Raw genomic sequence first — 25,511 nt, forward strand, 5'->3', positions numbered from 1 at the left:
TCATCGAAGGTGATATCCACTATTGTGATGTCGTTTAGATAAATATGTTCTTATGGTTAAGGGTGATGGGAATGGGTTTTTCGATATATTTTCTCTTTTATCTTTGGGTTTCCATTTATTTTGATATTTTCTAGTTGGTGGGTCCATAATTTTTCTAAATGAAAATTCTGAAGATTTCATAATACTTATAGCTTTATGTGGATCATAATTAGCATAATGTAATAATTTATATGCATATTCAGGTGAAAATGGGACCCATTCATCAACATTTGATTTCCAATTTTTTGCACATTCTTGTATATAGGATGATAATTCAATTTCATTTTTTATACATTTGTGATAACCTCTATTTTTCATACATTTTTCTCTTATTCTTTCTAATATAAGAGGTGAGTATACTAATATTGCTCCACCAGCTTTACAATGACATGATAATCCTGAGCATGTTAGGCATGGCTCAGCATTTGTCTCTTCAACTGGTTCATAACTTTTGTACATAAATTCTGATCGACACAAAAAAAAGTTGGGCAATTTGGATACTTGATAGCTATCTCCTATATTTATTTTGTTACTCTCTTTTGATCCCTCTTCTGTGACTCGTTTTTTTCGTTTTTTTTGATCTAAAAATGGTAAAAAAAAGTAGGAATTATAATAAAAAAAATAATGATATGAGGGAGACAGATAAAAAGAATATAAAAAATATTAATAGACAAACATAATAAGAAGACAAACAAAATGGATAGACATACCTGCATCATCATCGTGGTCTGGGTATCTTTCATTAAAACGGTTAGCATTAGAGCTTCTGGTATTTGTTCCATAATTATTGGAATAATAATTATCATTATTTGAATAATTGCCACCTCTATTGGTATTATGATGTGCATTTGAAGCAGCAGTAGCTCTATGTTTAGGATTTGATGAATAATCATTATGATCATGAATGCCGTGTTTTCTTTCATTTTGTAAAATATTAGCATTTTTGATTGCATTATTTTTATTTTTAGTTACATTTGTAGAATTAGCATTATTTTTGGCAAGTGTTTTTTTTGTTTTTTTAGTTTTATTTTCTTTTTGCTTTGCATTTGATTTTGAATTTTCAACATGGTCATGATCATTTCTATTTTTCACGGATACACTAGGCATTTTATGTATTCCATTTCCGATTACTTCACCATTTTTATTTCTAACAATATTTTCATTTATAAATTGTGCATCATAGTTATACATAGTATCATCATTGTTATATGCATCATAATTTACTTGTCTTCTTCGATTTTCACTTTTTTCATTTTTTACATAATTAGCATATTCTTCATTATAATTATTATTATTATTATATCTTCGAGTATTATTATATCTCCTAGTATTATATATATCACTATTTTTATTTGCTACATTATTGTTATCATCATATGCATTATTATTATTATATTCATCTTCATATTCATCATAATTTTCTTCTCTTTCAAATTTCCCTTTTGAATTGCTAATATATTCATTATTTTTGCTTTGATTTCTAATATAATTACGTGCTTGTATTTTTATATTATTTTTTGTATTATTTTTTAGTCGATTTCTTATAGTAGATTCATCTTGTATACCATTTTGATTTATGTTATGTTCATTTTGTAAATCATTTTCTTCTTCATCTTGATTTGTATAATATATATCATCTTGTTCATTATTATTTCGGGTATTATAACGACCCATATTATTTGTATCAATGTGATTATTATTTCGATTACTATTAGTGAATCTACTTAAAATTTCTTTATCTATAGATATTTTTTCAGAGTTTTTTCTTTTTGTCCCCCTATTTTCTTGAGATGATATGAATTGTCGATGATGATCACCATTTGGATTTCCAATATCTGATATATTATAATTAGTATTATTTTTATTTATATTACGTAATGATCTCCCACCTTTAATATTTGGATTGTTTATATAGGTTGTGTTATTATATATGTCTTGATTGTCTAGGGCATTTTGTTCACCCTTTATTAAATGAAGGCCATTATCTATACCTTCACTTTGTTTATTGTGATTAAGCATTTCATTCCTATGATATTGATTAGTACGATTGTTTGTGCCAAGACTGGAGGGGTTAAGATTTGAATGTTTCATTTGGGCTCTCTCTATTAATTTTCTCAACTCAAGGTCATTTGCAAGTTTTTTATATGCATCATCTCTATTTTTTTTTTGTTCCTTTAATCGTTTTGTATATTCAACATTTTCATAATCCTCCATGTTGTTTCCTACATCCTTATTTTCTTTGTAGTCATCTAGTATGTTATTATTGTCATTATTACTATCGTTGTTATTGTCATTGTTACTATTGTTATTGTTGTTATTTTTATTGTTATTGTCAAATATGGCACTATTTAATTTATTAAAAAAACTACTAAATATATGTGAATTTACTGGCTCTTCATCAGAAATGAGCATTCCCTTATGTTTTTGTTGTACAGTCATTTTTTATTTCCTTTTTTTTTTTTTTTGTGGCAATTATTATTATCACAATTATTTATTTTACATAAATTGTTCTGATTATTTATAATATTTTTGTCTATTTATTTTTTAAGAAAATATGTTGAATAATTAGTAGGCGTAGTTTTCGAATTTTATTACTACCTGTTTGAATGGTACCCACTATATACTATTTTTTTTTAACGTTATAAATTTTTTTATTTTTAATAGTAAATTTATTTCTTTTTTAATAAAACATCAAAATATATTATTTTATTTTTTTGAAAAAAATCTGTCTTTCAACTTTTATGAATATATATCCAAATCAACGGAATTGTCATCTTTAAATTTGGAAAATTATTATTTCAAACTTTTCCTTTTATATTCTTTTTTGTTCTGATATAATTTGGCTTGTTTTTTTTTTTTCTCCTCTTAATTCATGCTCGGTTTCAAAAATAAATATATATATATATATATGTCCTTTGGGAAAAATAACGGATGTTATTATAACATAAATTGTTTTATCTCTTTTCTTTTATGTGATACATAAAAAAACATTATAATTTTTTTGAACAAATTGTAAAAAAAGGTAGTAAAATAAAAATAATGTGGGGGGAAATAAAACAAAGGAGAGATAGCTAAAATGGCTGCCCCAAAAAATATATAGTAAAGGTTAAAAAATAAAATAATCTGAAAAATATAGTATTCTCTAATAATTGATTATACTTGAATATACATAAAAATGGAATTGAATAATTAAAAAATATGGATACAAAATATAGTAAAAAAAAAATAAAATAAAAAGAAATAATTGAAATAATTTGGAGTGGTTGAAATAGTTAAAGTGCCTATAATATAACTAAAACTATTAAAACAATTGAAAAGTTAAAAAAATATGTAGACGAAATTTATTAAAATAATATATAAACAATATAAAAATATATAAAATTAGCTATATGCTAATGTTATATAATTTTTTTATCTTTGTGTATAGCTGTCTATATACATATATGCATGTAGAAATGTTTTTTATATCCAATATAGGAGAATAGTAATAAGTATGTATATAATAGTATATATATATAATTAAATTTATTAAAATTAAAGTGACATATATAATTAGTATGATGTAAATAATTGAATAGTAACTATATACAAAAAATAAAATATGAGTAATAAAAATTACCTTGCATATACATGTATATTTTTTATGCTAGTAATAGTTATCGCAATAGTAAAGGTAAAATTGCTTGGGGTAAAAGGGGTGCGAAAAAAAAAAAAATAGAGAGTGACATACATTAATATATTTTATAATGAATCTACTACTCAAACTATTTTAATAAATAAATATATTATATATAACCCTATCTATATACTAAATATTAAAAGATATTTTTCTATTTATAGTGTTAGTGGTTTACTATAAAATTTAATCAATGTAAAATTTTATAGCATGCACAAGCTTAATAAAATATAAAATAGGCAAGTATTTCGAATCATAAAAATAGTATGTATATATATAATAAAGGATTATAAGTAATAGGCATATTATATATACAAATTCATCGGCTAAAATCAATAGGCAATATATATATGTATAAATATCATATCCATTCTTCGAAAATTTTATTAACATAAAATATTTAATTATATAATAAAAAGTAGTAAATAATAATACATTGTATACAAAATAAATATCAAATATGATAAATGAATGGTAGCATGAATATGTATTATTATCGTTCTTGTATATTTTGGTTGCCTTTAATACAAAGAGGCATATAAGAAAAACACAAAATAATAGAATAAATTTCACTTGTTCATTATAGAAAGGAAATGACTAATAAATATGTTAAAAAAAAATAAGTTAAATATTTAGGAAAGAAAAAGAAAAGAGAAAATCACAAGCTCTATATGAGTTATATACATTAGAAATATGCACATTGTGAAATAATTTAAAATGTTTAGAAAATGCATATTATATATATTTACTATGCCAAATATGAAATACCATTTCATTACAAGCTATAATATATACATAGGGTGTATTAAAAACACACGTATATAATAATTGAAAATAAAGCATGTGAAATATATATATTTACTTATATATTATATTTAAGTCCTTTTGAGAATACATGCATATAAAGTCAAACAAAGAACTAGCCGTATTAATTAACCAAATACGAAAAGGTCGTACTATATTAGTAAAAGATAAAAAAAAAGAAAAATATTATTAATTTTTTTTTTACACACATGTATGTAATAAACATTAATATTTATAAGAAATGTAAAAAAGAATAGAAAGAAATAAAAAATAGATGAGGTAATCCGATATTATGCATATATGTCGAGAAAATAAGTTAACCATTAAGAATATAACTATGGAAAAATAGAAAACTATAAAAAAAAACATATATTTTCACAAAGGAAAAAATAATTCTTAAAATGTATGATAATACACTATAGTAACAATTGAAAAAAAAACTAAAAAATTTTATGCATTTTATATTAATTATAAATTTCGTCCTTGTGCTAGTGTATATGTATAAGCTGTTATGAATAAGCTCACCGTATTTGCAAAGTTAAGAAATGAAAACTAAGCAAAAAACTAAGCAAAAAAATAAGCAAAAAAATAAGCAAAAAAAAATAAGCAAAAAAAAATAAGAAAAAAAAATAAGAAAAAAAAACTAATGCGCCATAAAGCTATTAAACTATTAATAATATTATTTTTTTAAAGCATGGGTTTTAATAGCTGCAACCAAAAAAATATCACACTTGGTAATATATATAAATATGCAAACTTATTTATATTAATATAAATTTATTAGGTTTATATATTAAATAATTTATGGAATAAGACCTTTAAATATTTATATTTTTTTTTTTGTCTATTTAAAAAGTATATTATAGAATGGCTCAATATGGCTATTTATTTTTATGACCTAACTTATAAATGTGTAGGAAAAATATTTACTACATTCACATTATTTAATATATTTATTTAGCTTTTCAAATTGCATAATAAATTATTTTTTAAGTTTACCAAAAATAGTAAAAAATTAAAAAAAAAAATTTTTTAAAAAAATTAAAAAATAATGTTTAAAATAATAATAAAATAATATGCCCACTAGTGAAAAGGGAAATATACTAAAAATAGACATTTAAAAAACGAAAAAAAAGGGAATTATAAAAAGGGTATTTGCAGGGAAATACCCCAAAATGAGACCAAAAAATAAAGTGTAAAGGATTATAGGCTAATGCACATACATATATATATGCTACTTGGATAGCGAGCAAAAAAGCCCGTGCTAAATATAATAAAACTCGTCTTCATATTTATCAGAACTATCGGTTGCTATAGTATATACCTTTTTGTCATAATAATTATCTTTGATTGTGTCCATTAATATTTTTTTTTTTAAGGAATTATTAATTAATTTCGTTTCCAACTTAATTAATCTTGATCGTACATGCTGGGATATATAATTAAATAATATATTGGAATATGAATATGCTTGTTTAACTATAAATAATTTAAGTGGTAAAGTAGTATGATATATATTACACCATATATTATATACATATGGATGCCATATTAGTTCACTACTTAATAATTGTAAAAAAGCTTCATAAAAAAAATTTCTTGTTAAATAAAATGAAGATAATAATGATGTTAAGGTAAATGTATCAATAATATATTGCTTGTTAATAATTTTATTTACAATAAGTGTAAAAAAGCTACAATTATTATAAATATGATCAAAAGTTATATTAAATTTTTTAAAAAAAATATTTTTTAATATATCTTGATTATTTCTTTTTATATCATTTAATGCGCTTATAGAAATTAAGAAATTATTTTCATCCATTTCTCGTGGTTTAACCATTACAGTACCATCAGGGACGTCTAAATAAACAAAACATTTTAATGGCTTATCTTTTTTGCTTAAATAAAAATCCCATTTAATATATTCTTTAATATTATTACTACTATTTTTATTTTCAAGTTTGTCTTTTTCTCTTTTTTTTAGTTCATTTTCCATATTTAAAATTTCACTTGCTAATTTTATCAATTGATTGCTAACATAGTTTTCTAATTTTGTGTGTATATCAGGAGTCAAAATATTTTTTTGTGACTTATTGTTAGTACTTTCAATACTTTCAGAATGGTGAAAAGCCCTGGATTTTTTAATATTGTTTGTGATAGGAGTTGATTTTTCTGATTGAATTATATTAAATATATAGCTGTCTAAGAATGTGTTAAATTTATTGCTAGGGATTATTAGCCAGGTCGGTGGTGTATCTTCTAATTCAGCATTTTCATTTTCTATAAATTGATAATTATAACTTGTTGGATAAAATATATTAAATAATTTTGTAATAACATCATTTTTATTATTTAAAAATTTATGAAATGTATTTTTAATTTTGTCATTTTTTATAAATAATAACTTATTTTGTGTTGGTAATTTATTTCTTTTACGGGATATTTCATATATATTATTTGTTCTTTTCCCATTTTGTATTAGTGGTTGTATTTTTTGATTGTGCCTATTTTGTGACAAGCTTTTTGTTAGTTTTATATTACACACAAAAAAAACAAAAAAAAAAAAGCTTTTATACAAATACAAAATCATAGCAGCATTCTCTTTTTTTTCGTTTTATTTTGTCTAAAATATCGTTTTAAATATGTATTATAATGATTATATATATGTTGGTTGTTTATTTATTTGATTAAGGTAATTTTCCTTTTCATAGTTTTGTTCATTATTTATTAACACAGCTAGCTAATTTTATTAAGTTTATTGATTTTTTTTTTTTTTTTTTTTTTTATAAAATTAACAAATATATTTTAAAGAATTATATAAGTGAATATTGGCTACCCATATTTTTATACCCAGATTATTATTTCCCATTCTTAGTATTTTTTTTTTTACCTTAATAAAATGATTATTTCATAATTTAGCCATATATAAAAGGCTTAAAGGGTAAATATGATTGAACAAACATTTGTTTTAAAAAATAATACATTAAAATAAAAACAAATATATATATAAATATTTATTTAACCTTTATTTTATATGTATAAATATACCTTATATTTTTTTTTTACTTTTTTTTATGGCATACAAGAAAGGAATATTATACCGAATTACACAACATATATTTAGAGTGATCAAAAGGGAGGAAAAAATTAACCTTATATTTAAGAGAAATATTTATTTAGGAAAAAATAATAAAATAAACAAACTATAACATTTGTTTTGTTTATTTTTTTTTAATTAAATTTATTTTGTAACAAAAAAGAATTTTTTTACAAATAATTAACAAATTTGTATTTTCCAGTTATATTTATAAAAATGTAATAAAATATACAATAAAGCCTTGTTTTTATTGAGGGCAATTGTCTGCGGTTATTTTTATTATATTATTTGTTTATTTATTTTTTTATATATAATGTTTTTTATTTCCATTTTGCTACATTGAGTTACGCACTATTATTATGGTACTATAGAGATATTATGGCCCTGCCCCCCTTGGATTAATTTTTTTTACCTATGAGTATATATATTATGCATATATATTATTATGGCGATCCCTCTATATTTTTCCTTAGTTTTTCCTCTATATATGCATAAAAATAATTAAACTTTTTTCTTATTTTTGAAACTAATATTATAATATATATGGCACCATATTTTTCCCATTATAATAAAAAACTTGTGTTATATATATGATTAAGAAATCCAAATGTTTAAATATGCATACAACTTTATATAGGCATTTTTAATATGTAAAATACATTCTATGTTAGCACTTTAATATTATAAAATTATATGCTATACATTTTAAGCACAAAGAAAAAGGAGCATATATTATATTCCAATTTTCAACAAAAAATATTCAAAAAAAAAATCGTTAATAATTTATATACAATATTTAAAAAAAAAAAAAAAAAATAATAAAATAGGGAAAAAAATAACTGTTTAAAAAGCATATTTTTTTACATTAAAAATTTTAAAAAAAATTTAAACGATTTTAAGAAATTAAATAAAAATGGGAAAAAGCTATAGAAACTATTCAAAAACTGCAAGGAATCCAAAGCGTCCCTTTGAAAAGGTAAACAAAAAAAAATAAAAATGAAAAAAAAAAATATAAATAAAAAAAAACTGAAATAAAAGTAAAAAATATGAACAACAAAATAAGGAAGTAAAGAACGAGTTGAGTAAGGGAAGGTATGGATGTATGCCTACTTTCCTTACACTCATTATATTCGTATTACCTACTTAGGTATGTACGCCTGTATTTATACTTTCCTATTCTTGTTGGGGTTCCCTTTGGTACCCACATATTTGACGATCAACTTTTTATAAAACTATAAAATGTTAACAATATATAATTACGGAAAACAAATGCATGCTTATATATATATATATAGCCTATTGAGGGTATACAATTTTTATCCCTATTTTAAAACTATAAATTTTTTCATTTTTTTTCGATTTATAGGAACGTTTAGATCAAGAATTAAAATTAATTGGAGAATATGGTTTAAAAAACAAGAGAGAAATATGGAGGTAATAATTTTTTCATCAACAAATGGGAAATATATGCATATTAGTAATATCGACTCTGTCGGTGCATGCTATATTGTTTTTTCATATTGCTATATTGTTTTTTCACATTGCTATATTGTTTTTTCACATTGCTTTAATTTATTTTTCCACTTCTTGTCATGCAGAGTGCAATACTTGTTAGCAAAGATAAGATCCGCAGCCAGATATTTATTAACATTAGATGAAAAAAGCCCAAAAAGAATATTTCAAGGTGAAGCCTTATTAAGAAGAATGGTTCGTCAAGGTTTACTTGGTGAGAATGAAGAAAAATTAGATTATGTTTTAGGATTAACTTTACCTAAATTATTAGAAAGAAGATTGCAAACAAAAGTATTTAAATTAGGTTTAGCAAAATCAGTACATCATGCTAGAGTATTAATAAGACAACGACATATTCGTGTTGGTAAACAAATGGTTGATATTCCATCATTTCTAGTTCGTATTGATTCAGAAAAACATATTGATTTTGCAACAGCTTCACCATTTGGTGGATCTAGACCTGGTAGAGTTAAGAGAAAAACATTAAGAAACCAAAAAGAAAAAGCTGAAGGAGATGATAATTAATAACAAGCACATTTACACACACATATATATATATATCATGAACAAATCGTGTAGAATATTTTGTTATTATGCTGTTCCTTGTATGTTATTATTTACGTATATGTGGCAATGCACTATATTTCAGTATCATCATATATGTGAAAAAGTGAATATATAAATTAACAACTTTATTGAAATATGTATATTTAGATATATGTCTGTATAATTATTAGTTTGCCAATGATTGGCCTTGTTACATTAAATGGGATATTTATTGATACTATATGTGCACACAAACATATACGTATATATGTTTATTTATTTTTTAATTAACATAATTTTGCAGTGAATAATAAACAATTTTTAATTATAAGTAATAAATAAGAGTAAAATTATATTTAAAAAAAAATAAGTCCCCATTTTCTTAGTGCCACACATTGGCACGTATTTATGATAAGATTTTTCAATGCTTATGTTTGTATGAAAGGGAAATAAAAAGCTTGATCTGCATTTTAACTATTAATTATTTTTACACAATGAAAATAAAAAGCAGGCATAGGTATATATTTATGGTTTGTTTATATCGCCTGGTTTTTTAACTTCTCACCAATTAAATTAAAAAAATATACTACACATTGTTATATTTTACTTTGAAAAAAAAATCAGTAAAATCGATATATGTAGATTTTAGTAAAGCATGAAATGTAATACTTCCTAATATTTGAATAATTTTATTTGGTTCTTATTTTTAAAATGGTATAGAGAAAAGTTGGATTTACATATTAAACATTTTTTTGTTTTTGTGGTGTGTTAATATAGTTATATATTAATGATCAGTTTGAATAAATTAAATTTAAAAAAATATAATAAATAATTATAGTTACATAAAATAAATTATTTAATTGAACTTGTTTATTTGCGTCTTATAAATATATCGTATATTTTTTTTTTGAGGTGGTCGTTTAAATTATATGGTGATGCTAATATATGTTATAATTATTTCGGGAAAAAAAAATACAAGCTCTCTTTTTTTTTTTTTTTTTATAGTATATTTTTTTATTTCTATATTAATTTTTTTTATTATATTTTTTTTAATTTTATTTATTTTCATATAAATAATATATCAAAATAAGTCAAGGTATGGGATAGAAAATAATTGTTAGGGGAATGAAGAAAAAAATGGAATTAAAAAATATATAGTAGAATAAATAAAGTATGTATAAAAATATATTATGACATAAATATAAGATATATGCCTTAATACAAAATTAGGTATACACATTCACAGTTGTTTATGCAATATCTTATTAAATAGGTATAAGCATAATTTAAAGATTGACGAGAGAAACATTTTGCATGTGCATATGCCAACTAGTGATGGTCTATATATACATGCATTATTAGTTGTCGATTTTTTGTAAGAGTAACACACAAATTAAGGTATTCTTTTTCTCCATATCTTGCAATTTTTCTTATTGGCAAAGCCGTGTGCAAATAAATATTGACAGACATACGTAGATAAGAAATAAAAATTTAGGGAAGCCCTTCACATATTATGAATGCAGCCAAAGAAAATTATGAGGAAAATAATGGAATGGAAAATTATGAGAAAAACAATGAAACGGAAAATTATGAGAAAAACAATGCAACCACATTTAAGGATATAAAGGGATATAAAAGTATAAATAATATCATTAGCTATTTGATAACAGTTGGTGTATGGGAAATGTATACATATGAATGGCTATTTAACCGAAAAACTTATTTATATTATCATACCTTATTAAAGGGTTACTATTTTTATGATAAAAATAATAATCTTACTTTATTTAATGATCAGAATTTTTTTTTATATGTATGTACATTTGAAAATACCGAATTTATTTCATATTTTTTTTTTAATAATTCTCCCAAAAAAATAAAATTAGCTAGCTATACAAAAACTATGCAAGGAAGAAGACAAAAACAAGAAGATAGATTTATAGTAGTTACTGATTTAACTAAATATATAGATCCAAATGATTATAAAACTTTATTTTTTTATAAAATAAATCCTTTTTATTTTTTTTCGATTTTTGATGGTCATAGAGGAATAAAAGCATGTGAATATTGTCTTACACATATAATAATAAATATTATTTATTTTTTTTACAACCAGCAAAATGTAGAAAACAAAAGTGGGTCTCCAAAAAATGAAAATAAAGAAGATCCCATCGATAGTACTTCTGATCAAATTGTAAAGAAAAAAATCGACCTTTTAAATAGTGATAACATGAATAGTAACAGTGCAAGTTCATGCTTAGAATGCGATCCAGAAAATGAAAACAAACAAGAGAGAAGTGATGTAGTTCAAACTTCTCAAACTAATGATGCTTTAGATGGTAGCGACATTAATAAAGAAGACATCGGGAACAAACATAAAAACAAACGTTCTAACGATAATATAGATGACGAAGAAACTGTAAAAAAAAGAAAATATGACAATAAAAATAATTTGAAAAATATAAAGATATGTAAGAATGACATCAATGCTGAAAATATCGATTCAGAAGTTAATAACAACAATGAAAATCCTGAGCATATTAATAAATGTGAAGGTATTGAAAATGATATAAAACATGAAGAAGGTTTTGAAAACAAACCAAATGATTTCAAAATAAATAATACTAAACATAGTAAAGAAGAAAATTATAAATATTTAGATGAATTATCAGATGATGAAATTATAGAATGTTTAAAATTAGCTTTTTTGAAAACAGATGAACAATTTTTAAAAGCTTCAAAATTTCCAAATCATGGATGTACAATTATTTCTTTAATTATTTTCAAAAATAAAATGTATGTAGCTAACTTGGGAGATTGTAGAGCTCTTGGAATTGTCAACATAAACAATGTATTGGTAAGGAATTTCCCACTTTATTTCATCTTCTTTCTATTTAAAATGGCAGAAAATTTTCTTGCTTTTTCTTGCTTTTTCTTACTTTTTCTTGCTTTTTCTTGCTTTTTCTTACTTTTTCTTGTTTTTTCTTCCTTTTTTTCTTTACATATTTGGCCCAAAGAAACACGAGCCCCTTTCCCATGACCATAAGCCTAATGACCCAAAGGAAAAAGAGAGAATAAAAAAAATGGGTGGGGATGTTGTTTGTCTCCAAAATGTGTATAGGGTGAAGGCAAACACAAAGAAGGTAGTAAAAAAGATACTGAAATAAATGCTAATGTGTTTGCTAATACGTTTTTTTATTTTTCATGTAATATATAAAGTAGCTTATATTTTTTTCCATATATAATATGTTTGTTATATGCTTTGTTAAAAAATTTGCAGAGTAGCGCTGAAAAGCCAAGTTTACTCGAAAGATTATCTTTCAAAGACGAAGTATATTTAGCAGGTATATAATTTTAATTTTCTAAAAAATGGCAATATATAATATTAATAAACAAATGAGTAAACGTTGTATAGCATGACTAATGAAGTCGTAATTTGAGCCCAAGCTAAGATATTTTACATGATTGATAAAAATTTTTAATTATTTTTTTTTTTAAGTTTCGAGAGCAATAGGGGATAAGGACTTCAAACATAACAATGTTATATCAGCTATGCCTGATGTTGTATGTAAAGAAATATATGATAGTAGTATAAATAAAAATAAGAATAATACTGAACCAGGAAATAATAATGAAATATATGAAGATTATTTTAAAGATAGTAATTTATATTTATCGTCTGATGAGATGAATTATCATTTTGTTATTATGGCTTGTGATGGTGTATGGGATACTCTATCAAATAAGGTAAGAAAAAAAATATTATTATTTTTAAACTATATATGTAGACATACTTACATTATTTTAATTTGTTTTTTCATTTTTTTTTTATTATATAAGGATGTTACACAAATTATACAAAAATACCAGAACGACCCAGACAAGGCTTGTAGTGAAATTATAAAAACAGCATATGCTTATGGAAGTCAGGTATGCATTTCATTAAAATAAATTTTGTTTATTATATTGTTTAATCTGATAATTAAATAGTATCATAAAGGTATATTGTTTACACATTTATGATTTGGCTTATATTTTTTCTCTATTTCAGGACAATTTAACTGCTATGCTTTTAAAACTTTTTTAAACATATCATAGATATAGAATATAAAGGGATATTACATATATATACTTTCTTTCTATTTTTAATTTAAAATTAAAAATATATTTTACCTATGACATAAATATTATTATGCATATAATGTGGTGTGCAACCAAATATTTCCCGAATTTTTTTATAAAATAAATTTTACCTTTTTAAGTTGACATTTTATTATACATAGATTTTTGTGCCTTTCTTGACTTTTATTTAATTTTTATTGTCTTTTTAAATTCATTAATTAAAACTTTTTAAAAGGAATTTAATATTACCATTTGAGAATATTCAAAAATAAAAAAAAAGACAAAAAAAAATGTTTTACAAAAAAACAAAATGGGATAGGTATAGCTAATTTTGTAATACTTAAAAAATAAAATATGCATTTTCAAAATAAAAGAATAAATAGTGTAACTTAAAAAAATAGACATTATTTGAGATCATTAAATGGGTTGATTAGTTAAAAAAAGTATAAATTTTTTTTACAATTTTTCATGTTTTATTAAAAAATGTAAAACATGTTATGCCTTCAAAAGTGTGTGCAACGACGAATATTCTCTAACACATTATATTAATTATTGAAAATTTTAATGACATTTTTTTGGTTAATTATTCTGAGGTTATACTTATTAATTGGGGTTTAAAAAATAGTATTTGTCAACCATATTAATAAGTAGGTTTATCAAAATATTGTGTATGACTAGCTTTTTTTTCAGTTTTTATATACCCTCAAATATTTTTCCAACGCTATAATAAACCATGAAAAAAAGGTTGTAAATAATGTGTCTGAATGAGAATTTGGAAATATATCTTGATATACCATGGGATGTATATCAGAAGAATAGTATGGCATTTCAAAAGAGAAATATTTCCATGCACAAATAAATAAGTCTCGTATTTTTGAAAGTGCTAAATTTAAAACTATTTGAATTAGTTCATTATCAATAATATCTTCTGCAGGAATTCCTTGTTTTTCCATATTCTCATCTTCAAATATTTCTTCATCGGAGTATTCCATTATTTTATTATTATTATCACTATCGTATGTTTGACTGTGTCCACATTCATTAGTAGTATCACTAGCTTCATATGTAATACTAAAAGAGAAATCGACTTTAATGTTTTTTTTAGAAGAAGATGGTATAGAAATATTATTAATAAAAAAATCGATTGATTTATGATTTATTTGTGTACAATGTATTTTAATATTGCGATTAATATTTTGTTCTACATTATCAAGATTTATTAAAATTTCATTATTTTTATCTTTTAAATTATTTGCTTGTTCAGCTAAAATACAAAAAATAGATTTATCAATTAATATCCATTGGGCTTTTGTTAATTTTTCATGAACATTTTTAGCTTGTTTGAATATAATATTTTCAGGTATTGTTGTAATATTATTTTGGTCTATACTTATAATTTTTTTTAATTTTTTTTTTCCTTTTAATTTAACATTTAAAGGGTGTAAATAAAATTGTATATGACAATTATTTTCAATTAAGTGTGCAGATATTCCTTCAAACTGAATTGAAACATTACTTTTGTTATCCAATAAACGGAACATATTCATTTCTTCCTCTGTAATGTTTTCAAAAATGGGGTTACTCTCTAAGTATGTATCTGCATTTTCCTCAATTCCCTCCTCTTTATCTTCTCCATTTTCTTCTGTTAAATTTTTAATTGAAAAGGTAATGTGTGCGTATTGAGATTTAAAAGGAGAAAATGAAGGATATGGAGGCCATAATAAAAATATGGGGTTTTTTGAGATTTTCCAAAAAATAGACGGTAAAAAAAAAAATTCAACTGAAAATTCAGTACAATATGGAAAATTACTATCTATTTGCATATAATCAATTTCAGAATATTTTGTATATAAAATTCTCCAATGTTTTATTAATTGGTTAATAAAAAATAAATAATATTTTTGAGCAATTATACCATTTATAGAATTTAATTGTATTCTTTCATTTTCACATAATTTTTTTAATTTTTCTAATATTTCAATTCTATTAGTTACAGAAATACATATATCTTGTTTATTTTCTTCTGGATCTCTATAATAATTACATTTATTTAAAGATAAATATTTTGTTCCTTTATCATAATTTAATGTACCTAATATCATATCAAATAATATCATAATTTCTTTTAATTCATTTTCAACTAATATTCTATATTCTTCTCCTTTATTCCATTCACTATTATTTTTCAAATTTAAATCATTACTATTTTCTATTTTATATCTTTCCATTTCTGAACATAACATTTGTGCATATTGTTGTAAATGTTGTTTATTTTTAGTTTCTTCATTTGGTACTTCTTCAAAAGCTAATGATCCATCAGGTAAATATCTCAACAATCTGTAATCTCCTTCTCCATAAGCTTCTAACTTTAAATTTATATCATTAAACTTGTTTTCAAATATATTATCTTCCTTTCCATTTTTGTTATCTACATGATTGTTTGTTTCCTCTTCATTTGTTTTCATTTTTTAATATACTAAAATATTCTTATTTTTCAAGCTATATAAATATGTGCATAAATATGTATATCTATATCGAGCATAATAGTTTTCCATTGAATGTTAAAGCGATATTATATACACACAGTTCTCAAGGTATATTCACCACTTGATAAATATAGAGTATGTTTTTACAAGCAGTAAACTATTTACCAGATTTTTCGAAAAATCTATCTCTATATAAATTATGCATGCTTTTTATTAATTAAAAAATTTGTATGATATAATATTATTTATTTCTATCTTTCTATATATTTATGCATATATACATATCTATTTAATTGTATTGCGTAATATTTTTATTATAATTCTTTTTGGATAAACCCAATTATATTACGCATGTATATGGGCATTACCAATAATTCCCCTCTATTATATTGTATACATATATATAATATATTTTTTTTTAGAGCTTTATTTTATAAAATTTATAGCAAACATTTATATTAGAAATATAAACTTTTATTAATTTTTTTTTCGTTTTTTTAAAAATTATTACTAAACAAATTTTAAAGAATAACCATAAGTTTTAATATATGGGTGTTATTTCATAGTCCCACGATCAAGGATACACAAATAAATCAACAAAAGATAAACCAATGAATTCGAAAAATAAATTGTAAAACATTACAGATATATAAATAAACCTATAAACAAGTATTATACTAAGTTATTATTTTTTTAGTAACCTTTTCTTTACTTTTATAAATCAGTAAATTATTAATTCCGTAAAATCAGTAAAAAATGGTAAGATGACAAATCCAATACTATTTTTTAATTATCTATAAAAAACATGATATGTGCTTACAATAACTTTCATTCTTGTAACTTTACGTGTGATATTAAATATTGGAAGAGAGGAGAATAATATCTTCATATAATATGCACACGCATATTTATATTTGCATGAATAATATACATGATATTCATTTCTATATTTATATGTACATATTTTTTATTAACTGTTCAGCTTTTTTTTACGTTTTTTCAACAACTAGCTGAAAAAAACCAACATATAACCATTGAATTAAAAAATGACTTACAAATATCAGGGGTGTTACATTCAGTAGATCAATATCTAAACATCAAATTAACAAATATATCAGTTAATAATCCGGAGAAATATCCACATTTAGTAAGTTTTACATTTATTTTGCCAAAAAAAAATAGAAATAAAATAAAAGATTATACTTTTATATATCCCAACGAATATTATTTATTTTATGAACGTTCATAATATTTGCTATAATTTTATTTCACATTAACCAATTTAAAATTTAATAATATGAATATATTTAATGGTTAATTTGACTATTTTTCATGTTTGTAATGATAATAAGTAAAGCCAATTCAAGTCATAAAAATTATTTACTATTTATATTTTTTTTAGTTATCCATTAAATCATGTTTTGTAAGAGGGTCAGTGGTGAGGTACGTGTTTTTGCCATCGAATGAAGTTAACATTGAAAAATTGCGTCACATGTGTAGACAGGAAGCAAAAATGATTTCAGACAAGGAAAAAAATAACTCAAAGTAGGGCATAATAAACCGAAGCCAGTTATGATACATCATGTATAATGAAAATGATGGAATTAATTTTTTTTCAAATTGCATATATAATAAACTGTGTCAAAGAATAAAGACAAGAGAAACCAAATCGAATTAAAAAGCCGGACGATTTTCACCAGCTTTTATAAAAACTATTTTTTTGGCTTTATTTTTGCAGCATTATGTTGCACACATTTGTTTTAAATTACAAAGAACTTGAAAAATAAAAAAATTAATAATTTTTTTTTTTATTAGTAATTTTTTGGGTAATAATATGGTTATAAATGACAACTCTTGTTGTCATATAATTGTGTGTATGCAAACACAGTATATAAAATCATAAAAAAAAAATAATATAGTAATTTTAAAAGCATAAAAAAAATGTCAAAAAAAAAATATATTACAAAAAATCGGTCTTTTAATTATGTTTAGTCCATCCTATAAGTTGGGGAAGTAATAAATTAGTAGCTTTTTGAAGAAATAAAAACTCTGAAAATGAACAACTAACATGTAATTCTTCATAATTATTTTTTTGATCTTCATTTATATTAGCATTTTCATTAACTTCCATATCTATATTATTTATATCATTAAAATTATTGTTTTCGGTAGTATTGGATGGATTATATTTATATTTTATAACAATATGATCATTTTTATTTGCATGTCTATCAATAATTAAATAATTATTATTACTTCCTTTAATAGTTATTGGTGATGTTAAATTTTCAATATCTGTTAAAAGTAACATATTTGATAGATTATTAATTTTAAGAAAAATATTCATTTTATTATTTTTGTCATATCGATTACAATTACTTTGCCTTTTCATAAATACAAATTGAAGTCCTCCTTTACCATATATAGTTGATTTATTTTTATTAACAATACAATCTGGGAATACAGGTTTTATTAAGCACATAGCTGTACTTCCAAAAATACTATAATATTGGTATGTTATATTATTGTCTGTATTTTCATTATTTGTATTAGTATTATATTTTGATTGATAAAAATTATTTGATGAGTCATACTTAGGATTTGGGTAATTACCTCCATTATTTCCATAGTTAGGCATATTATTTGGAGTATTGTCATTATTATTCATGCTCATATAATTATGGCCATTATTATTGTAGTATCCATAATTATACCCTCGATTTTTATATGTATTATATTCATTTTTCTTTATTAAGTTTGTGAAATTTTTTGTTTTTAAATTTGTATTGTATATATTTTTATATTTTAAAGGTGTGGTATCCCATAATAATGCTTTCACATGTGTGCTTATTCCCTTATTCTGCCAATTAGTATTTATTCTTTTGATAGCTTGCGTATTTACACAAATTCCCTTCATTTTTTCTCTCCTTTAAAAGTGAAAAATTGGATAGTACCTTTACTATTTTGTATTAATATGAAGCAAGCTAAATATTTCGCATATATAATATGTATAAGTATGAATTGGTATATTATTTTTTAGTTCTTATTTCCGTTTAAATCAATTTGTTTTAAATCCCTTTATGTGTACATAAGTCATAATAAATTTGTATAAAAAATGTATTTAAAAAATTGTATAATAAATGAAAAAAAAATGAAAAAAAAAATGATTAAAATGGTTTTATAACCAAATGAAATAACAATTAAAGTATTTTTAAAATGATATATTTTTCCTTAAGTTTTTATGGCGACCTGTGAATAAGTTATAAACAATTTTTGTGCAATTTATGTATTTGTTTTAGCAAAACAAAAATAATCCCAAGCTTCATTCTTACAATTCTTTACTTTTATCATTTTTCACATTATATACAATCAAAATGAACAGAGAAACATTGAAAGTAAAATTATGGGTTATTCATTTTTATACATCCTAGCGTGTGTAATACTATATGTATTTAATTTTTTTAAAAAAAAACAAACTTAAAATAAAGAATGGAATATTATAAGTTACATTTTTATTTATTTTATTATAAAAATATAAAAGTTTCAAATAAGTTTTTTAACTATCAAAATAAACATATGAACTAAATGTGGGTATGCACACAAAAGTATGTAAGTTTACAAATTTGTATATATTCAAAGGTTAAAGCATATAACAAATTATACTGTCAAAAAAGTATATTAACAAATCATAATATTTTATTTTTTATTGTATAAGGTTTGAATTATTTGCTAAATATTCTTCAGCATTTATCATTAAATCGTGTAAGGATGGTGAAAGAGAATAGTCACTTGATTGCTCACTTTTTATCCAGCTGTCAAAATTAAAAAAGGAGAAAAAATGAGGAAAATTAAAAATAACAGTAACCATATTTATGTTGAAATATTTTTCTAATTTTATTAGCATGTTCATTAAAAAATACATACCTATAATCTGTGTGCTCATCAGACAAAATTATGTTTTCATCTTTGTTTAATAAAATAGCTAAATAATATGTTGTTTCTTTTGGTTTCCCATTAACCAAATATTTTAAAGTCTGTACAAAAAATAAGAATAAATATTACATATATAAAAATATAGGGGTTATTATATATGTATATTATTAGTGTTAATTTTGTTGAAATAAAGTTAATACTTGTTCAAAGTTTAAGAGTTTGTATTTGTCCTTATTTAGTCCCGTTTCTTCAGCTGTCTCTCTAACTGCAGTAGTTAAGCCTTCTTCGTTTTCTTCAACTAATCCTATAGGTTTAAAAATAAAGACATGAAATATTATGATACATAAAATAAAGTAAAATTTACAAAATACAAAACATAGTAAACATATTTTGATGTTGTGTGGGGTACCTTTAGGGGGAGTCCAATGATTAGTTCCATAGGATGCCTTTAAAAATAAAAATTCTATATTTTTCATTATATTATTTGTGGTATTTATTCCAATATTTCCTAAGACTCGGCATAGTAAAATTCCATAAGCTCTTGTAATATCTCCACTACAAAAAATAACAAAATTGTTCATGTTTTTACTACACTAAATTTTAACATTTGAAGGTTTGTAAATTTGTTTAGTATTTTTAAAGTCACTAAGCATGCTTAATATTATAAATCATTCCCGTCTTAAACTTCATATCTATTTATCTACATATGTATGCATGCAAATTGTGACTTTTTTTCGCAAGCATAAATATTGATAGACTAAGCATTATTTCCAAAGTTGATATATTCTTTAAAAATTTTTGTAGTACCTCATTTTGTTATGATAAACTAGCTAAATAGTGAAATCCTTTAATTATTTGAGATTGTAATATTTTATAATTTAAAAAAATCAAATTAAAAGGACATAAAAAATGGAATTATTTTATATATATATTTTTTTCTTTTTTTTTATGATAAAATTTTTGAATAATTCTTTTTATATTCCTCTTAAGTTATAAAATAAAAGTTCCAAAAATAAATTTAGCATGAACAAAAAAATATGTGAATATATTTATTTCTATAAATATAATAAGTCGGTATAGGATTTAAAAAAAAAGGAGAAAATAAAATAAGGGGAAATATTTCTTTATGCATATAAAAAATATTAAAATAAAATATTCTTAATTTTGTAAATATATAATAAGATTAATTTATTTTTATCATTGTTTATAAGTATGTAGGATGAAGGATAAAAATAAACAGAGGATGGTAATAAATTTTTCTGTTGCTGCATTTGGAAAACGAAAAAAAAAAGTACATAAAAATAAACAAAATAAAGATTAACATTTTTGCAATTTAAAAAAACAAAAAAGAACAACTATAATTGTCTGTTCAAAAAAAAATAAATAAATTTATAACATTAAAACTAATTTCATCAGATAAAAAATATTGTAAACAATTACAATTGTGGTAATATGACGTCCTTCTTACAAAATAGAGTCAGACCCCTGTCGTAGTAATTCCCTTAATGAATATAGACAATATTTTATAAATTTTTTTTTTTATAAAAATTTTTATCTCGACGTTGTAAGATAAACTTTTCAACATTAGTCCAAAACTTTTTAGTAGCAAGATAATCATCTTTTCTATTATTACGACTTAATTGAATAATATCGACATTAGTTCCTGTCAATAAATCGGATGGAATTGTTTCATCACTATACATGAATGCAAATGTTTTAAAAGGTTGAAATAAAGTTGTTGATATTTCATAGGGATATTTATTTAAAATATTTTTTAAAGAAATTTTTGATTTAACAATAACAGCTATTACACATTTCCAATCTGTTTCAGACAAAGTATCAATTTTATCATTTTCTATAAATAAGAATTTTATATTTTTATTGAACATGTTGTAAATTATTGATACTCCATCATAGTTATTTGTTTTTATCGGTAAAGTGGTATTATTTTGTTTTTCACCTTTTGATGGCTCATCTAAATTATTATGTAAAAAAAAAGAATCAATATTGTTTCTATTTATTATGTTATTATTTGTGGAACTACTTTCGATTAATATGATGGGTCTTCTTTTATAAGTTAAATGTATTTCATCAATAATTTTTAAAACTTTTTTATGTTTTATATTTTCATCTTCATTATCAATTATTATATTTTTTCTAATACCATTGATATAAACATTTTTTATATTACTTTTATCTAAAAGTTCGTTTTTAAAAAAATTATATATTCGTCGAAAATCACATGAATTATTTCCAACAATATCATATGAATCTTTAAATTTTATTTCTTTGATTTGTGTAGATTTAATAAGTTCAATATTTCCTTTATTATATTTATTTTCACTTAAAGTTTCGAATATCTTACTATCCATTTTTTCACTAACCTTTACACTATCATTTTCAAGAAAATAAAATTTGGATTGGCTAGGGTCTATACTACTATCCAAAACTGTATTGTCTGTTTCAAGATCATCACTTAATGCTGTGTCCGAACAAGTTGAGTCGGCCTCTACCTCTGAAAAATTATCCTGGTTATGTGCACTTAATTTAATAAGATTATCTTCAAATGAAAATTCACTTAAAAATGTGTGGAAAAAATTAACATAATTTTTATTTTGGTCATAAAAAACTTTATCATATAAAGAATATATATACATATTTAGAATGCTATGAAAAAATATTAATTTATCGTGACTATTAAACTTTTCAATTGTTTCTATAGGAGACGATGAATATTTAAAATAATTTATTTTATCATTTTGTAAATAGGGTGGTAAAACTGTATTACGAATATAATTTAAATTGTTTATAGACATATAACGTTGTTGATTTTCAGTGTCTAAACTTGTAAAATAATCATTAGCCTTATTATCAAAACTGTTTATATTGCCACCTGTTTGTGGATTTATCTCAGGTTCTATATCGTTTAAATTTAATTCAAATTGAATAATGTCACTTTTATTATCATTTAAATTTATTGTATTATTTTTTTTTAAATATTTTATGTATTCTTCAAAAAATTTGTTAATTAAAATTTGTAGGTTACTAAAAATGTGATTGTCTTTTGGTGAGTTTGTGACATAAGTATTATTTAAAAGGGAGTACAAATTAAAGTTAAGAAAAAAAACATTTTTAAAAATGTTATGCTCGTAGTAGTGCTTCAAAATGGGGTTACCACTTTGCTCGTTTTGCTCATTTTCCGAGCCGGGTTCTACATTATCTAATTGTGGTTGGTTACATATTTGTGCTCTCCTCTTTAGGAACCTAAAATTGGCGCTAATATTATTTATGTGGTTTTCATCTAAATTAATTTCGTTTGAGTTGAAATAAAATAATTCATCATATCTTATTGATGGGATATCTTCCTCTATATAATTGTATTTTATATTTTTATTTAATTTTTTAATTTTATTTTTTTTATGTACCTCTTTAGTGATATTATGACACCCACTTTTGATGTAAAAAATTTGTGACTTATAAATTTTATCAATATTACATATTTTATTTGTATTATTGAACGAAATTAATCTAATGTTTGATTCATTGTGTTGATTATTATTACTTGTGTCTTTGGAATATAAAATATGATTTGTTTTATTTTGTGCATTATTTAAACTAGAGATTTGTGTTATATCGTTTTCATCTGTTTTTATTTTATTTTTTTTAGATGGAAAAATATGAGTATCGTCTTGGTTTGTGTTTAGTAATTGGTTTGTTTCTTCATCTGCATATTTACGTTTTCTTATATTCCCCCAGTTTTCATTTTCACTATCAATATCACCTATTATGTCATTAATATTTGTGTTAGCAAATAGGTTGGATTGAATAATATCTTCTTGTTCTATATGAAGAGAATAATTTAAATTAATAGTATTTGTTTTGTCATAAATAAAAAAGTTAACTTTAATTTGGTCTTCTTCATCATCATTATTTTGATCTTCTATTTTTTTAATAATTTTATTTCGTTCTAATATACTTATATATTTATATCCAATTGAATTTATATAAGAGAATGTGTAATTACTTTTTGGTAAGCATAGAAATAAATATATATCACCTACATTATATTTTTCTTTTTTACGATTTTCAATTCCACATATAACATCACTATATATATAAAAATTATTTTTTTCAAAAATTATAATATCTTTATCATTTTTTTTTTCTAATTTTATATTTTCTTTTTCATCACTTAAAAACTTTTTCATTAATACTTTTAAATCTAGTTGTTTTAATTCTGTGTTTACATCCATTTTCTATCTTTGTCTGTTTAAAAAATGGGGACAAAAATTATTACTAAACTGTTAAGTATATGGAAAATATATATCCCCTTTGAATTTGTATTTATAAAGTGATACTAAAACTTCAAGCTTAAAATCAGGAGAAACATAAAATTTATTAAAATTGTGGGGGTCCAAATTGGCATATATTATTTCCCATTATATTCTTTATTTTATTTTTTCATTTTGAGAGAAAGGAAAAGCAAGCCTATGCTCGAAAAGGTTTCCTTTTTAAACAAACACAAAATATAAAATAAAGAATTTCAAATATTATGCAAATAAATAAATAAATAAATGAATATGCGAACTAAACAATTATCATTTTTTTCAAATTAGTTTACAAAAAATGTTATATATATTAAAAATAAAATTAAAAAATGGAAAAGCCATATACCCACTACTGTATTATGAACACTTGGGTTGGTGATAATATGCCCGTTCTATTTTTTTTTTTTTTTTTTTTATTTTTCAAAAAATGGATTTATATAATTTATAAATATATTATAGAAAAGGTTTTTAAAGTTTATTCGCAAAATAGTGAAATTAAAAAATAAAAGTGAAAAAATGAAAAAATGAAAAATAAAAAAAATGTAACAAAATTGACAGCATAGTGAAAGGGTGAAATGGTGAAAGCAGTTCGATTTGGGAATAGCTTAACAATTTTAAATATAACAAAAAAACGAAAAAAAAAAATAAAAAATAAAAAACAAAAAAGTAACCCTATTTAAGTAACCCTATTTAAGTAACCCTATTTAATTGACCCTATTTAAGTCACCCTATTTAAGTCACCCTATTTAAGTCACCCTATTTAAGTCACCCTATTTAAGTCACCCTATTTAAGTCACCCTATTTAAGTCACCCTATTTAAGTAACCCTATTTAAGTAACCCTATTTAAGTAACCCTATTTAAGTAACCCTATTTAAGTCACCCTATTTAAGTCACCCTATTTAAGTGACACTATTTAAGTGACCCTATTTAAGTGACCCTATTTAAGTAACCCTATTTAAGTAAC

General features: G+C 22.5%; 9 protein-coding genes across 9 annotated transcripts; 3 read left to right on the forward strand and 6 right to left on the reverse strand.

The window, feature by feature from the left end:
* Positions 1-2,478, reverse strand: PVVCY_1203550 (EELM2 domain-containing protein, putative; the record flags this gene model as incomplete). Its single annotated transcript, XM_008625365.2, has 2 exons — positions 1-620; positions 750-2,478. The coding sequence occupies 2 exons, from the start codon at positions 2,476-2,478 to the stop codon at positions 1-3; spliced, it is 2,349 nt and encodes a 782-aa protein (XP_008623587.2).
* A 3,305-nt stretch (positions 2,479-5,783) lies between these two features.
* PVVCY_1203560 (conserved Plasmodium protein, unknown function) lies at positions 5,784-7,112 on the reverse strand (the record flags this gene model as incomplete). The annotated part of the gene is made up of 1 exon (XM_008625366.1): positions 5,784-7,112. The coding sequence occupies one exon, from the start codon at positions 7,110-7,112 to the stop codon at positions 5,784-5,786; it is 1,329 nt and encodes a 442-aa protein (XP_008623588.1).
* Positions 7,113-8,532: 1,420 nt separating this feature from the next.
* Positions 8,533-9,656, forward strand: PVVCY_1203570 (40S ribosomal protein S9, putative; the record flags this gene model as incomplete). The annotated part of the gene is made up of 3 exons (XM_008625367.1): positions 8,533-8,595; positions 8,986-9,053; positions 9,218-9,656. 3 exons carry the CDS (start codon positions 8,533-8,535, stop codon positions 9,654-9,656), a joined length of 570 nt encoding a protein of 189 aa, XP_008623589.1.
* A 1,534-nt stretch (positions 9,657-11,190) lies between these two features.
* On the forward strand, positions 11,191-13,764 carry PVVCY_1203580 (protein phosphatase PPM9, putative; the record flags this gene model as incomplete). The annotated part of the gene is made up of 6 exons (XM_008625368.2): positions 11,191-12,534; positions 12,695-12,820; positions 12,958-13,021; positions 13,177-13,424; positions 13,518-13,607; positions 13,729-13,764. 6 exons carry the CDS (start codon positions 11,191-11,193, stop codon positions 13,762-13,764), a joined length of 1,908 nt encoding a protein of 635 aa, XP_008623590.2.
* A 721-nt stretch (positions 13,765-14,485) lies between these two features.
* PVVCY_1203590 (conserved Plasmodium protein, unknown function) lies at positions 14,486-16,264 on the reverse strand (the record flags this gene model as incomplete). Its single annotated transcript, XM_008625369.1, has 1 exon — positions 14,486-16,264. One exon carries the CDS (start codon positions 16,262-16,264, stop codon positions 14,486-14,488), a length of 1,779 nt encoding a protein of 592 aa, XP_008623591.1.
* Positions 16,265-17,041: 777 nt separating this feature from the next.
* Positions 17,042-17,834, forward strand: PVVCY_1203600 (U6 snRNA-associated Sm-like protein LSm2, putative; the record flags this gene model as incomplete). Its single annotated transcript, XM_037634675.1, has 3 exons — positions 17,042-17,044; positions 17,268-17,432; positions 17,688-17,834. The coding sequence occupies 3 exons, from the start codon at positions 17,042-17,044 to the stop codon at positions 17,832-17,834; spliced, it is 315 nt and encodes a 104-aa protein (XP_037490737.1).
* Positions 17,835-18,263: 429 nt separating this feature from the next.
* PVVCY_1203610 (conserved Plasmodium protein, unknown function) lies at positions 18,264-19,202 on the reverse strand (the record flags this gene model as incomplete). Its single annotated transcript, XM_008625370.1, has 1 exon — positions 18,264-19,202. One exon carries the CDS (start codon positions 19,200-19,202, stop codon positions 18,264-18,266), a length of 939 nt encoding a protein of 312 aa, XP_008623592.1.
* Positions 19,203-19,988: 786 nt separating this feature from the next.
* PVVCY_1203620 (bis(5'-nucleosyl)-tetraphosphatase [asymmetrical], putative) lies at positions 19,989-21,030 on the reverse strand (the record flags this gene model as incomplete). The annotated part of the gene is made up of 5 exons (XM_008625371.2): positions 19,989-20,097; positions 20,210-20,319; positions 20,419-20,522; positions 20,628-20,773; positions 21,026-21,030. 5 exons carry the CDS (start codon positions 21,028-21,030, stop codon positions 19,989-19,991), a joined length of 474 nt encoding a protein of 157 aa, XP_008623593.2.
* Positions 21,031-21,741: 711 nt separating this feature from the next.
* On the reverse strand, positions 21,742-24,471 carry PVVCY_1203630 (conserved Plasmodium protein, unknown function; the record flags this gene model as incomplete). The annotated part of the gene is made up of 1 exon (XM_008625372.2): positions 21,742-24,471. The coding sequence occupies one exon, from the start codon at positions 24,469-24,471 to the stop codon at positions 21,742-21,744; it is 2,730 nt and encodes a 909-aa protein (XP_008623594.2).
* Positions 24,472-25,511: the final 1,040 nt, after the last annotated feature.

The sequence above is a fragment of the Plasmodium vinckei genome (assembly GCF_900681995.1).
Source record: "Plasmodium vinckei vinckei genome assembly, chromosome: PVVCY_12".
Classification (NCBI taxonomy): domain Eukaryota; phylum Apicomplexa; class Aconoidasida; order Haemosporida; family Plasmodiidae; genus Plasmodium; species Plasmodium vinckei.